Raw genomic sequence first — 13,221 nt, 5'->3', positions numbered from 1 at the left:
AGAAAAAGAAAAGATGAAGTGTAGGTGATCCTTGGTGGAAGGGAGTGAAAGGAGAGTCCTAAAATGTCAATGAGACAGAACAAACACAGCAAAGCCTAGAAAGATGGAAAAACCAAACAATTGTGTGACTAAAGACATCAAGCTCTGGGTTAAGATCAGGGCTCAGAGAGGAAAAGACCATGGCTGGTGATTTTGAGAGAGAGTTAGAATACTTAGCTTAGAAAAGCATAGAAATTCCTCTAAGGACAATGATTCGTATAAATTTAAATGGATACTAAGCAGTGTCAAGGTAAACGCATATTAACCATGCTTGCCAGCAGGTGGCGCCAATTGTCATTGAAGATGGAAAGAAGCCAGAACAGGCCTTGGATGGACTTGTATCAGTTGTGGGTCAGAAAGCACAGAAAAGTTGGAACATATGCCAAGGATCTACAGTTCTCTCTTCTTCTTTGGTGGAAGCAGTTCAGAGTAATACTCAATAGGGGAGGTGTTTCTGTACAAGTAGCTTTCTGCATCTGTTACTTGGACCTAGTTGTCATGAATGTGGTTTTATTCTCATAATCAGATAACAAACAAGAGATAGAATACAATAAACTGGGAGGTCAGTGTTTTCAGTTCTAAGATTTGCACTCTGTTATCCCCACAAGGAGAAATCTGATAATTGTGACCATTAAAGATCACAAAGGAAAACTGGAATGCTTATTTCAGCAGAACATAGCTATGTGAAAAATTCCCCAGAGGAAAAAACTTGAGCAGCATTAAAGGGTTTTGCTAAAGATGACTGTGATAGTCAGTTTTCTTTTGCTTTGACAAAAATACCTGGGATAATCAACTTAAAAAGAGGAAAGACTTATTTTGACTCATGGTTTCAGAGGTTTCAGTCCATGGCTGTCTGTCCCCATTGCTTTGGGCCTGTGCAACACAGTACATCATGGCGGGAGTACATGGCAGAGGAGAACTATTCACCTTATGGTAGCCTAAAAGCAAAAAGAAAGGTATGAAGGGACCAGACTCCCAATAACCCCTTCACGGCCATGGCCCCAGTGACCTAACTTACTTCCACTAGGCCCCATTTCCTAAAGGATCCACCATGTCTGAATAGCACCACAGGCTGGTGACCAGTGCCTTTTGGGGACACTCAGATCCAAAACATAATAGTAATCATGCAACAACAGGGTGTGGTGGAGTTTGTGTGCACTCTGATAAAACTCAACATTCAGTCAAAAATTGGTCCTGTAAATACAATCCTCAATGAGCAGAAGTTTGAATTAGAAACTAGAGAGAGTATTTCATAGAAGCTCTTGGAGAGGCAGGTCTCCCGTAAAACAAGAGGGAAATTGCTATATACTTAGGACAAAGCCTCGCTCCCATCTTCAGGACTGTGTAAACCTTTTTGGCCCCTGAGAATCCTACTCAGCTAGCAAAGTGAGGTCCCAAGAATTTCAACAGCAGTAGCCACAGTGGCTTGAGAAGGTCTGGACATGCTTGGCATAAGCTCAGAAATAGGGAACACAGAGCAGAAAGAAGACTAGGATTCTGGTCCTGCAAAGGACATAAAATTTGGACTCTGGAGCTAGGGATGTAGTTCAGTGGTAGAGCACTTTTCTAGCATGTGTGAGGCCCTGGGTTCAATCCATAGCACTTTAAAAGAAAAAAATCGAGTTTTTAGGACAGCAAGTCATTAAATGCCTGAGTATTTGCTGTCCTAGACAGAAACGATTCGTTCCTAAACCATTCATAGCATTTCTGAATTCCTGGCCCACTCAATGGAGTTCAAAAACAATTGGCATGCCTGCTTACTTCCAAAATACATGCCAATTAATTCCCTTCATTTTAAAAAAGACTGTATCAAATCATATGCAATCCTCCTGCCTCAGCCTTGTGAGTAGCTGGGATTAAGGAATGCACCTCCATGCCTGGCCATCAATCTTTGTTTTACTTTATTTACTCTGCCGTGCTGGGGATGGAAGTTAGGGCCTTATGCATTTAAAGCAAGCTCTCTACCACTAAGCTACCACTCAGTCCAGAGTCAACCTTTTTAAACTCTCTAGGTGTTCACTTCAGTGGCATTCTTGCCAAAAATGTACAAATGTGAAGAAACATTAGACAGTCCTAAAATGAAGGGACATTCTAAGAAATGAGTGATCTGCATCCTTCAAAACTTCAGTGCTAGCCAGGTGCAGTGGCACACACCTGGAATCCCAGTGACTTGGAAGGCTGAAGCAGGAAGTTCACAAATTCAAGGCCAGCCTCAGCAACTTAGCAAGACCCTGTCACAAAACTAAAAAAAATAAATAAAAAGGGCTGGGGATGCAGCTTACTGGTAAGGTACACCTGGTTCAATCCCTGGTGCCAAAAATAAAAATTGAAAATTAAAAAATAAATTTAAAAAATTACATTTGTGGGCTGGGGTTGTGGCTCAGCAGTAGAGTACTTGCCTAGCACGTATGAGGCACTGGGTTCAATTCTCTGCACCACATTAAAAAAAAAAGAATAAAATAAAGGTATTGTGTCTATACACAACTAAAATTGTTTTTTAAAAAATTACATTTGGATTTTAAATGCCAAATTCTATTTAGGTTCAGAATATTGTATTCAGTCTGGCATAGTGGTGCATACCTGTAATCCCTTCTTCATGAAGCTCCACACTGTCCCCATTAGAAGGAACCTCTCTCGGGGCTCTGAACTCCAAAAGGTGAATTAGACATGGCTGTTGCCCCACAGTAGTTTACAAAGCAACCCAGAGTAAGTTCTGCAGTCTAAAGGATAAAATGCTTTGGTTGTTAAGAGATTGAAAAGGGACAAGTGGGGAGAAACAGCCCATTCAGGGATCAGCAATAGTGGAGATATGCACATGTGTAATGGAAGGAGGACCTTGAGAAGCAAACACACCACACAATGTTTATTTTAAAATAATAAATAAGTAGGCAAAGGAAATACAGGAAAGGAAATGTTCATGAAAACCAAGTCACTAAAGTGCTTTCAAACATAAAGTTTAAGAAGATCAAGAAGCCTGGTCTGAACTTTGAAAACTGTTTCCAGATACTCAACAGTTGTTTAAATATGGTCCTAGCTACTTCAGAAGGTGAAGGGGAGAATGGCTTTCTTTGTTGTTTATGACTTCCAATGTGTATAGCCTACCAAATGACACTTGGAACACAGAATTATTGCCTAACATGAAAACTGAAGTCCAACACCAAATTGAAGGAAGATACTATGTAATTCACTCATATATTTTTCTGGAGTCTTCATTATAAAGATGTCTGATTCTTCTGGAAGTTAAAAATAATTTATTCTCTAATTAAGAGTGAGGACCTATCCTATTTATCTACATAGTATCCTGAACCACATCTCAAATGATGTGCAGCAAGCAGTATATCGTCTTTTGAACTTTCAATCCTGCCTGCCCAAGTTCCACAAAACAGAATCAAACTTTTATACCAAATGAAGTGGTTCCAAGTACCTTTAAGAAATGGTTTCCATTCTAGAACAAAAAGGAATTGTCCCTAAATCATCCATTTGTCCTCTTAAAACAAGTGGTCCTGCATTTTATCCTGACTCCATTAAGAGAAAATTGAACTGAAGTTATTTGTCTTAGACCACTGTTGTCTTTTGAAAAATGCCAGTGAGAAATAAGCACACTTTCAGCCTTTGTGGGTGGGGCCTGTGGATCTCATAGGTCACCAACCTTCCCTGGCTGGAGCCCCTCTACCCCAGTAGAGTCAGAGCATCCTTGAGCACTGTCCCCCTGGTGTGTTTTCTTGGTCTCCTGTCTGGCAGAGCTGGAAAGATCAATGGCCACATCTTCCAAGCCATTCTCAAGGCTGGCTTTGTCTGAGCCTCTCTGGTGTCCTGCCTGACTATCACTAGAACCTTCCTTGAGGTGGTCAGAGCCCCAGAGTCCTGGCAATTTGTCTTCACTTCCTGGTTTCCTTATCATTCCTGTGGACTTTTTATGCATCCCTGGCAAAATAAAAATTTTTAAAAAAGTTAGTACTAAAATATTTTTTAAAATTCAGTGATTAAGTACACTTCCTATCATTGTTTCATAAATTCCATTAGAATTATGTTGTTAGTAGCTCTCTGTGGGGCCAACAGGAGAGTCAAGTAGGTAATTCACTCATACTGACTCCCACCATTAGGGGTTGAAAACTGGTGTCTGCCAACTGTAACATCTGCAAAGGTGCTTTGTTCGGATGACACAGTGACTTTGCCTTTGCTTGTATAACATGGTGACTGGGCACTGAACCCCTTTTCTTGTACTGAGGATGCCAGCAAGCACCATCCCCTGCCTGCATGTGTGATTTCATATGACTGGACTTGGCTCCCTGCCCCCCAAATTCTCTCTCTAGTTTCTCTAGCCCTGAGGGCAAAATCAAGATTATATTAATTATTGGTTCTTCAGGTAGAACCTGGCAAATGGGTGTTCAGAAAGTGTTTGCTGAACAAAGAAAACAACTCTTTCACAATCTACAATACCACCATAATCCCCCTAACTAATCTGACCCCAGTTGCTCATCTTGTGATTCATTCTTCCAATCTGCTATCCGTGCCTGTTCCTCTCTCCCCACGGCAGAATACCACCCAGCCTCAAAGTTTGAACCGCTCCAGTAGAGACTATTTTAGTATGGAAAATCTAAGGAACAGAAAAGCTACATGGTAGGTTGTTAATGGCAGAAGCAGGAATAGGGACCAGAACTCCTGACTTCACTGTTGATTGTCTCTAGCTTTTCATTGCTCTGAACCCTCCCATTTCCAATTACCATGTGCCCTAAACTGTGAAAAACAAGGCAATAGTTTAGGATTGGAATTAAGTAGAAATCAGATGCAAGACACTGACTTTTAATCTGATTGCATGTATGCTGCTTTGTTTCACAAATGTCTGTCTGACCTCATGGAAGCCCCCGCCCAGCATCTCTGCGCCTCCTGCTTACCTAGGAGCCAGGGCGCACAGGCGCCGCGAAGGCCGCCTTCTGTGGAGTTGAGCACTGAGTCCGGCAGCGGGATGCAGTGTCTCACCATCGCGCCGTACAGCCCATACTCCGCCATCACACTGCTGCCGCCCCAGCGCTTCTCCCGCTTGCGCCACTTGGCCCTCCGGTTTTGAAACCAGACCTGGTTGGAGAAAGGAGACAGAAGGGCATACAAGAGGAGACAGCGTGAAGAGGGGCACTTGGGGAAACTGAAGCGTGTCCCTGAACTAAAAAGAGCCAACTCTCCTCCGTAAAGCAACGCTCCTGGAACTTCTCAGGACTATGTCCACGTTCCCTCCAACCCCACAGAGATTCAGCACCGTGGGGATAACGCGTAATGCTCCCACTCGGGTTTTCCAATGAGTCAGGAAGGATAAAAACAAAAGCGAAGTACTTTTTCCCACATTGTGTAAGCAGGTTGACTACAGCATCTTCTAAATTGTTATGATTAATTGGAAAGAGTCCACTGGGTCAATGACCCAATCTAATCTTAGGTTGTTGTATTGCTACTGATATTTCTAATGAAAAATATTTTGTTAACAACTGGATGCTCTGGAAGTTTAACTCTTTAAAAAGCTAGTGGCAAATCTGACAAGACAAAGAACAAAATTCTCTGTAAGTGTGAGTGCACATATGTGTGCACATATATGTACATACACATGAATATTCATATATATATATATATNTGAGAAAAATTGTCCACACTTTTAATATATATATATATATATATATATATATATATATATATATATATATATGACATGAGACAGCACAAGGTATAGAACAGTCACATGGAATTATACATGATTTCTTTGAGGATATAAGGTGGAGAGTGTTTAGCCATATATCTTCAGGTAGTTTCTAGTTGCAGCACACATATTTTTGAGAATGACCTAACAATAAATAAAAATAATAAGAGAAAAGGCATGAGGGTCAGAGGGAAGCTTATTGTGCCTTTAGCTAAGTGACCCTCAGGGTTGGAGCCAAGGGGACTGAGTTGGGCTATTTAGAAGTGGCTATGGGTTGGCTCACTGTGTGCAGGAGTGACATATTCTCTGGATGTCTTTGGGAAGCTGAAGGGGGAACCTCAGATACCTGAATTCGGTCTTCAGGGAGTTCAGTTTTTACAGCCAGCATTTCCCGAGTGTACACATCAGGGTAGTGGGCCTCACTGAATGCCTTCTCCAGCTCTTCCAGCTGGTGAGCAGTGAAAACTGTCCTGTGGATAAACCCAAAATATGTGTGCGGGCACATGTCCACAGGGGAAACTATGTTTTTCTGCCTTAACCCTTCCAGTCCTCACCCCCAACGCTATCTCATACTGGGTAGTGGTGGAGCATACTTGTAATTCCAGGGACTCTGGAGGCTGACAGGAGGATCACAAGTTTGAGGCCAGCCTCTGCAACTTAGTGAGACCCCAAGCAACTTAATGGAAACTTGACTCAAAAAATAAAAAGGGCTGGGAATGTAGCTTAATAATAGTTTGCCTCTGGGTTCAACCCCCAGTATCCCTCCTCACTCCTCCCCCCCAAAATTCCCCTTTATGATAACTGGACATTCCACAGCTGAATGATTAGTCTCTGGAAAATCTTTGTTCAAAGCAGAATTCTTCAGGTGTTTCTGTTTTTCTTGATTTTTTTTGTGTGTGTGCGTGAGTGTGTGTGTGTGTGTGTGTGCATGTGTTTGTGTGCTAGTGTTTGAACCAAAGGCCTTGTGGGATTTTTTCCCCCAGTACCAGGATTGAACCTAGAGGAGCTACACCCATTCCTTTTATTTATTTATTTTTTTAACAGGGTCTTGATAAGTTTGAGTTAGCCTCAAACTTGGGATCCTCTTGCCTCAGCCACCTGGGATTACAGGCATGTACCATTGCATCTGGTTTTTAAACTCTTTCTTAATGAATTCCATAAACTCTTCTGACAAGACCTATTTTACAGACCCACAAAATCATGTCTTTAAAATGATGCAAAGATGGTCCTTTGTGGCCCTCTAGGAACTGCAGAATTATCTGCAAATGGTTGCTTTAAAATGTGCCCTTTTTACTGCCAACCAGGAGGCCCCTGGGCCTGCTATAAATCAGAGCAATAAATTTTCAGATGCTGGTCCCATAGATGTTAGGGGAAAGTGGTCAGAAAGGACAGCCTGTCCCTATACCTGTGCCGCCGCTTCTTCCTCTTCCCTAGGGTGGGAGATGCCTTCAGATCACTCCTGTCTTCAGGTGGACTTTCCTCATCTGCTGGCACAATGAGAAGAGGACTCAAAAGCTGATCACATTTTTTACTTTATTTCCTAGATTTTCATGTGAGAGTTAACATATTCCTAACATATTTGTTAGGAGTGTATTTAACAATATGAGCTAGAATTTTACCAATTCCCAGACTCCAGTCACTGTCACTATCCATACATTATCGCAAATATTCTTCATAAGTAGCTACTATTATGATCCTATTTTTACATATGAAGAAACAAAGGCAAAGAGATGTTAGACAATTTGCTCAAGATCAAATAAAAAGTAAATGGTTTGAGATTCAAATCCCAAATTGTGTGGCAGTCAAAGCTAATCAGCCACTAATTGCATATTCTATCCCCCATAGCCCCTAAATTCATCCACCTCTCTTTGCCTCCCACCTTCTCATGTTTGCTTCTACAGCAAGAATTCTCACAAGGAGGATTGAGGTTGTGTGACATAAGAATCCCTGTGGATTCTGCACCCTTACCCTGATGTACCAATTCATAATCTCTAAAGTTGGAATCCAGGAAACTCATTCTTAACAAGTATGCCCAAATGATTTGTAGATGAACTTGAAATCTCAAGAATCACTTTATTATGCCTTATCTTTTTATATCCATTGTATTAAAAAATCTAGCTGGAAAGGAAAGTTGTCAGATTCATCCTGAGAAAGCATTATTATTCAAAAAATGAAAAAGTAAAAAATAATACTAGTTTTGATCCTACATCAATTAGGTCATCAGAAAATTTTATGCTTTGGTTACAGAATTTAGGTTGTGCTATCTCATCTGGTCATTATTAGACACAGAAGTTTATTGACCACATGAAATGTAGTTAGTTATATTTAGACCTGCCGTAAATATAAAATACTCAGTGGATTTAGAAGATTTAGTACCCCCCAAATAAAATAGTTTTATATTGATCATATTGCAATGATGATATTTGCATATATTGGATTAAAATATAGTATTTAAATTAATTTCACCTGGTTTTTTTTCCTTTTAAGGTGATAGAATTTTTCATTGAATATGTGATCACATACTATTTCCATTGGACAGTTCTGCTCTAGATCTTCCTGAAATGCTTGCACAGGATAGGATGCATTTTGCCTTTTGTTTTTATCAGTGCCCATAGAAGAAAGAATCCATCCTAGATTTATTATTTTTTTAGAGGGTACTAGAAATCGAACCTGGGGATGCTTTACCACCAAGCTATGTCACTATTCCCTCCCCAACCCCTTTTAATTTTGAGACAGTGTTGCTGAATTGCACAGTCTAGGCTGGCTGTCCTGCTTCAGCCTCCTTTGTAACTGAGATTACAGGTGTTTGTCACCCCATCTGGCTGGCCTTTGAATTTTTAATGGAACAACCAATAGAGGGCTTCATTTTTATTTTACAGAGATTCGTGAAATAAAGCCCTTTTAGGGCTCAGTGCTCACCTGCTCGCTGATCTGGCATGCCTCCTTTTATTATCTGTGAGACACAATGTACTCTTTTTGACTTGGCTGCCTGGATGCTCTGCTCTAGGTTCTCCAAATAGTTTCCTCTAGGCTTACATATTCTTACATAATTATCTTTTTCCTTCCCCCATACCCTAATTCCCTGCTCTCGTTGTTTATGGAATTTCATTGATTCCTTCTCTTTCCTCCTAAATGCACCTCTACTTCTTTGAGGAAGCGGGTGGGCTCCGAACAAAGCACGAGTACTGTGAATCAGCGAGATTGTTTTCTTTCTTACTGGAATTGGGAGCAGAGCAGCGGGAGAGCCAGGACTCCCTTTTTCAGCACCTCGTAAAGGCGGACAGTTCCAGGGCTCGTAGCCCAACTCACTTCAAGCACCCGTAACTAGTTTCAATCAGTTCAACAAATCAGTTTCAATCAGCTCACCCTCAGGATACCAGGTTCTGTACTGCGGGTGAACAAGTCATGCCCAGGCCTTCCCGACTCACGCCCGTCCCAGCCAGCCGCCAAGCAAAAAGCCGTCGGAAGACGGCTCCTGAGGCGCCAAGATCCATTTTGTTTCATTATAGCGTTCAATCTGGCACCCACGGTAGCCGTCCCTGCAGCAATTCAGGGATCGGATTTCAGAGCAGAGGCAGGGATTTGGGGTCCAGCAAAGGGCAGTTGCAGCTACGCGAAGAAGCCTCTCCCAGCTGGGCTTCCCTCTGGGATCCCAAATTCCCTGAGATCTAGGGCTGCAGTCGGGCAAGGGTGTGTTACCCTTGCGCGGCTCTAAGTCACCCGGGTCAGAGGCAGGGGCGGGAAGCGCGGGCCTGATTACCGGACGTCGAGACACTCTCGCAGCGCTTCTGGCGGCCAAGAGCGGGTGGCGGGCGGCCGGGGACCTGCGGGGCAGCAGGCTCTGGTCCCCCAGGTGGCAGGAACGGCATGTCGGCTAGAAGCAGGCAGGGCGCCCGAGCAGCAGCGGGTGGTTGTGCGCTGAAGCCACAGAGGAGGCCCAGCCCCAGTGGGAGAGCCCCGCGCGCTATGCAGGAGCCACCGAGCCCCGGGCCGGGGCACGGAGTAGTCACTGGGCCCTCGCATCCTGATCCTGGCCCGGGACCGGCGGGTGCCGGCAGGTCGGCCTCCAAGCCCAGCAGATCCGTGATGGCGAAACCCCGGGAACGCGATCCGGTGGAGGAACCGCCCGGTACCAGCGCCCTACTCCCGGTGCGCCCATCCGAATGCGCGTCCCGTCCGGTCATAGCCTCTTAGCCTGCGAGGCGAGATCCTCTGTGGTTCACCTTTGCAGACGAGGCTCAGCTCAGAAGACGCTTTTTATACCTGGGCTGCCCGTCGGGCACGAAGGCCTGGAGGGCTCCAATCAGCGTCACCGTTTGGATCCTGCGAAGTGGGGACGCCTCCAGGTCCCCTCCCCTTAGTCGCCGCCCTCCCAGCCTCCCTACAGCAGTCCCCTAACCCACCCCACCCCCAATCCCGGGAGGAGGGAAAGGGAAAGAACAACGACTCTGTAGTGTCTGCCTGTCCCTCTAAGAGCCGCAAGCTCCACATCCTAGTGTGGTCTTCTCCTTCTTTCCAGACTCTTCGGGGAAGAGGCTCCACTCCTGGCCGTCTTGAACCCTCCCCGACAGGACCAAATCGCACCTCGAGATCTAGGGTCTCATTCCCAACCACACCCCCACCGCTAAAACGACCACTTCCAGCCCTCCAACTTCACTGCCTGAGCACAGAAGACCTTCCCTGAAAATCCCCAAGAGGAAAAGAGTGGGAAACCTTTATCTAATCCATTGACACTCTACTTCCTGTCAAATTCTTACCCCACCCCTGCCTACTCTAATATCTAGGCTGTAGGGGGTCGCAAACTTACTGGATCTGGGGGCAAGAAGTAGAGGCCTGAATGGACTGAAGCGGGCTAAAATGATGGGGCATGTACTGGGTTTAACAAATAAAAATATTTGAGTCCCAGTGAAATTTGAATTTCAGTTAAGTAGTGAATATTGTTTTGGTAGTGTACCAGTATTTTATCAAACGGCCCTAAATTGGGGGGGGGGTGCAATAAAATAGAGTGCACACACTGGGACACACTCCTTCATGGAAACTAACAAATTATTGTCTGATTATATGATTCTCCAAAGTCACCATGATTTTCATGTTAAATTACCATATTGTTAAAATTGGCGCCAAAGCACGTGGGCAAGCCACTTTGGGCTCAGCTTTAGGCCCACACAACACTCATCTTTGGGAGCCCTGAGTTTACCCTTCTCCCAATCATAGAATCCAGAAACCTCAATGTCACTCGTGAAGGGCCAGACGGCCGAGGTCATTCAGCTAGTGAGGAGGAACTCCCAGAGCCCTGTGAGGATGCTACGCTGTTCGCTGCGTGCACGCGGGAGCCCACGCTCAGCAAGTGGGTCTCCCGCTCCTTGCGCGTTTGAGTGAGGCCTCTTCTAAACATACAGATTAAACAAGGGGCTTCCGATGAAGATAATTACAAGAGGCTGCGCATTAACTTTCCATTATTAAAGGAAGACCCAAATCTCCCCTTGCAAGCTGTTCCCGGGATTAGCAAAACAATAACTTTCGTTTGGGATAATTGTCTTTTGAATCGCTCCGGGTCGGGGGCGGCTTTGGGGGCGGCTTTAGACGCGGGCGTCCTTTTCGGCTCCACCAGGAATTTTCCCCCAATTTTATCTCTGGATTTAGGGGAAGGCGTTGAAGATACAGAACACTGCCAAGTGCTCCTGCTCTTCGACCAGCAGCGTGGTCATTTGTAAATGTGAATTTAAGGGTCGCAGTTAGGAAAGATACCTACCATTCCATGTATTAAATAGCCCTCCACCATGATGGGCAGGCAGGACAGGGTCACCGGCAAGGGAGAGTCTAAGAGGCTCCAGCTGATGCACACGCCTCACCTGCAGTTCGAGGTGCAAACGCGACAACTTCACCTGGTCCACAGACTTGGGGCCTTCCTCTCCTAGCTTCTGCCTAGGGAGGCAGGAAGTCTCCAAGACGACAGACCCCAAGTTTTATGGTAAGGTATCCAGAAGTACCAAAAGGCGGGGGATGGGAGGGAGACCGAATCTTAGCCACTCCACATGGTGACTTCGACACAGTGCCCAAAACAGACCCTTTTCCAACCCTTTGTGAAAGATCTTACTAAACCCATTTTACGGATGAAAGAAAGTGACATTTCTATTAACCTGACAACATTGGACTCAGAGAAAGAAATGGGGAAGGGGAAGTAGAGCAAAGAGACCCAAGAAAAAAGAGTCCTACTTGGGGCTCTAAGGGAACTCGGAGACCATGAAGAGGCGTGTCTCCAGGGGATGTCCAGCAATTTCTGACAGTGGCATCCCCAATGGTAAAAACCACGACAGAAGCTCGTTGGACCCTGGGGCACTTTCCTGTCCCAACCTGGAGGCCACGGAACATCACACCAAAAAACTACTTCAGGACCTGCTCCCCACTGAGAAACGCCTCCCTTGCCCCGTCACTCTAACCTGCACCCCACCCTCAGCAGCCACAGAGGATCACGCCCTCTGACGGGGAAATCAGTTCTGTGTCAAGGGACCGGGTCGCAGCAGCAAGAAGCGGCGAAGTGCTTCGCTCAGCGTCCATCAAGATGGAGGAAGAGCTTATCTTGGTTTAGGAATAGTGGACAAGAGAAAGCTAGCTGGTCCCCGAACCCACTCACTCTCCTCTCGTCCATCCTGGCGCCGGGGCAGATGCGGAGTCTTTGTGGCCGCCGGCCTTTGAAAGAGGGCTCCATGCCCTGGCAGGCTGGAGTGTGGGCTTCTCCCACCATATGCAAATCTTCAGCCGGAGGCATGGCGCTCGAGAGTGTCCCCGCCCCATCCCCGCCCCGGGATACCCCCGGAGTCATTTTGGAACCCTAAGTCCGTTAAGGGGTCCGGATCTGCCTTCATCAACCAGGATTATCCGGGATTTAACTAATCAGTAAAGATTTCTCCTCTCATTATTTTTCAGGGAAGCTTTCCAGCCCCTCTCTGCTTCATTTCACTTCCCAGACCACGCGATGTCTTCAGCTTGCCCAACCAGGATGACCACAGTGACTTGGCTCTTCACTGTGCCAAGCTGAGACTGGAGCAACAGATACCTCTCTTGGGCCTTTCAGAGCCACTGCTATACGCGAATACAATAGAAGTGGGATGCACAGCATGGATACGAGTGTCACAAATCATTCCCATGGCTCTGGCTCTGTTCTTAGATTTCCTCCCACTTTCTCCCTCCCCCTCACCACATCACCACCGGGAATTAAACCCAGGGGAACCTCATCACTGAGCTACTTCCCCAGAACACTCCCCTCCCTTTTAAAAATTTAAGACAGGGTCTCCCTAAATTGCCCAGGCTGGTCTCAAACCTGTCATCCTCCTGCCTCAGTCTCTGGAGCAGCTGGGATTACAGGTGAATGACACCCTCCTCCCACCTCTTTGGCTGTTCCTTCTTGGTTGTTTTTGTGCCCCACTTTAAAGGGGACCCTGTTTTGCCCTATCCACATATCCTGCCCTGACCACCTTGCCTGAACCCAACCTCCAGCA

At 45.4% G+C, this 13,221-nt stretch overlaps 1 protein-coding gene across 1 annotated transcript; it reads right to left on the bottom strand.

Moving 5' to 3' along the window:
* Positions 1-2,481: 2,481 nt before the first annotated feature.
* Vsx1 (visual system homeobox 1) lies at positions 2,482-9,931 on the bottom strand. The gene is made up of 5 exons (XM_015493001.2): positions 9,483-9,931; positions 7,128-7,206; positions 6,069-6,192; positions 4,935-5,115; positions 2,482-3,963 (listed from the first exon to the last, which is right to left on the bottom strand). Exons 1-5 carry the CDS (start codon positions 9,904-9,906, stop codon positions 3,674-3,676), a joined length of 1,098 nt encoding a protein of 365 aa, XP_015348487.1. The 5' UTR covers positions 9,907-9,931; the 3' UTR covers positions 2,482-3,673.
* Positions 9,932-13,221: the final 3,290 nt, after the last annotated feature.

This window comes from Marmota marmota, unplaced genomic scaffold (assembly GCF_001458135.2).
Source record: "Marmota marmota marmota unplaced genomic scaffold, marMar, whole genome shotgun sequence".
Lineage (NCBI taxonomy): Eukaryota > Metazoa > Chordata > Mammalia > Rodentia > Sciuridae > Marmota > Marmota marmota.
Note: the sequence above shows the minus strand (reverse complement) of the source record. Positions and strands in the feature narration are given on the sequence as shown.

What these genes read in the sequence shown, in the direction of transcription:
- Vsx1 (XM_015493001.2), bottom strand. Translation starts at nt 9,906, where the DNA reads ATGACCGGACGGGACGCGCATTCGGATGGGCGCACCGGGAGTAGGGCG. An exon ending in AGGAAGAAGCGGCGGCACAG is followed by an intron (nt 6,193 to 7,127) that starts GTATAGGGACAG and finishes GTTTATCCACAG; the next exon opens with GACAGTTTTCACTGCTCACC. An exon ending in TCCCTGAAGACCGAATTCAG is followed by an intron (nt 5,116 to 6,068) that starts GTATCTGAGGTT and finishes TTCTCCAACCAG; the next exon opens with GTCTGGTTTCAAAACCGGAG.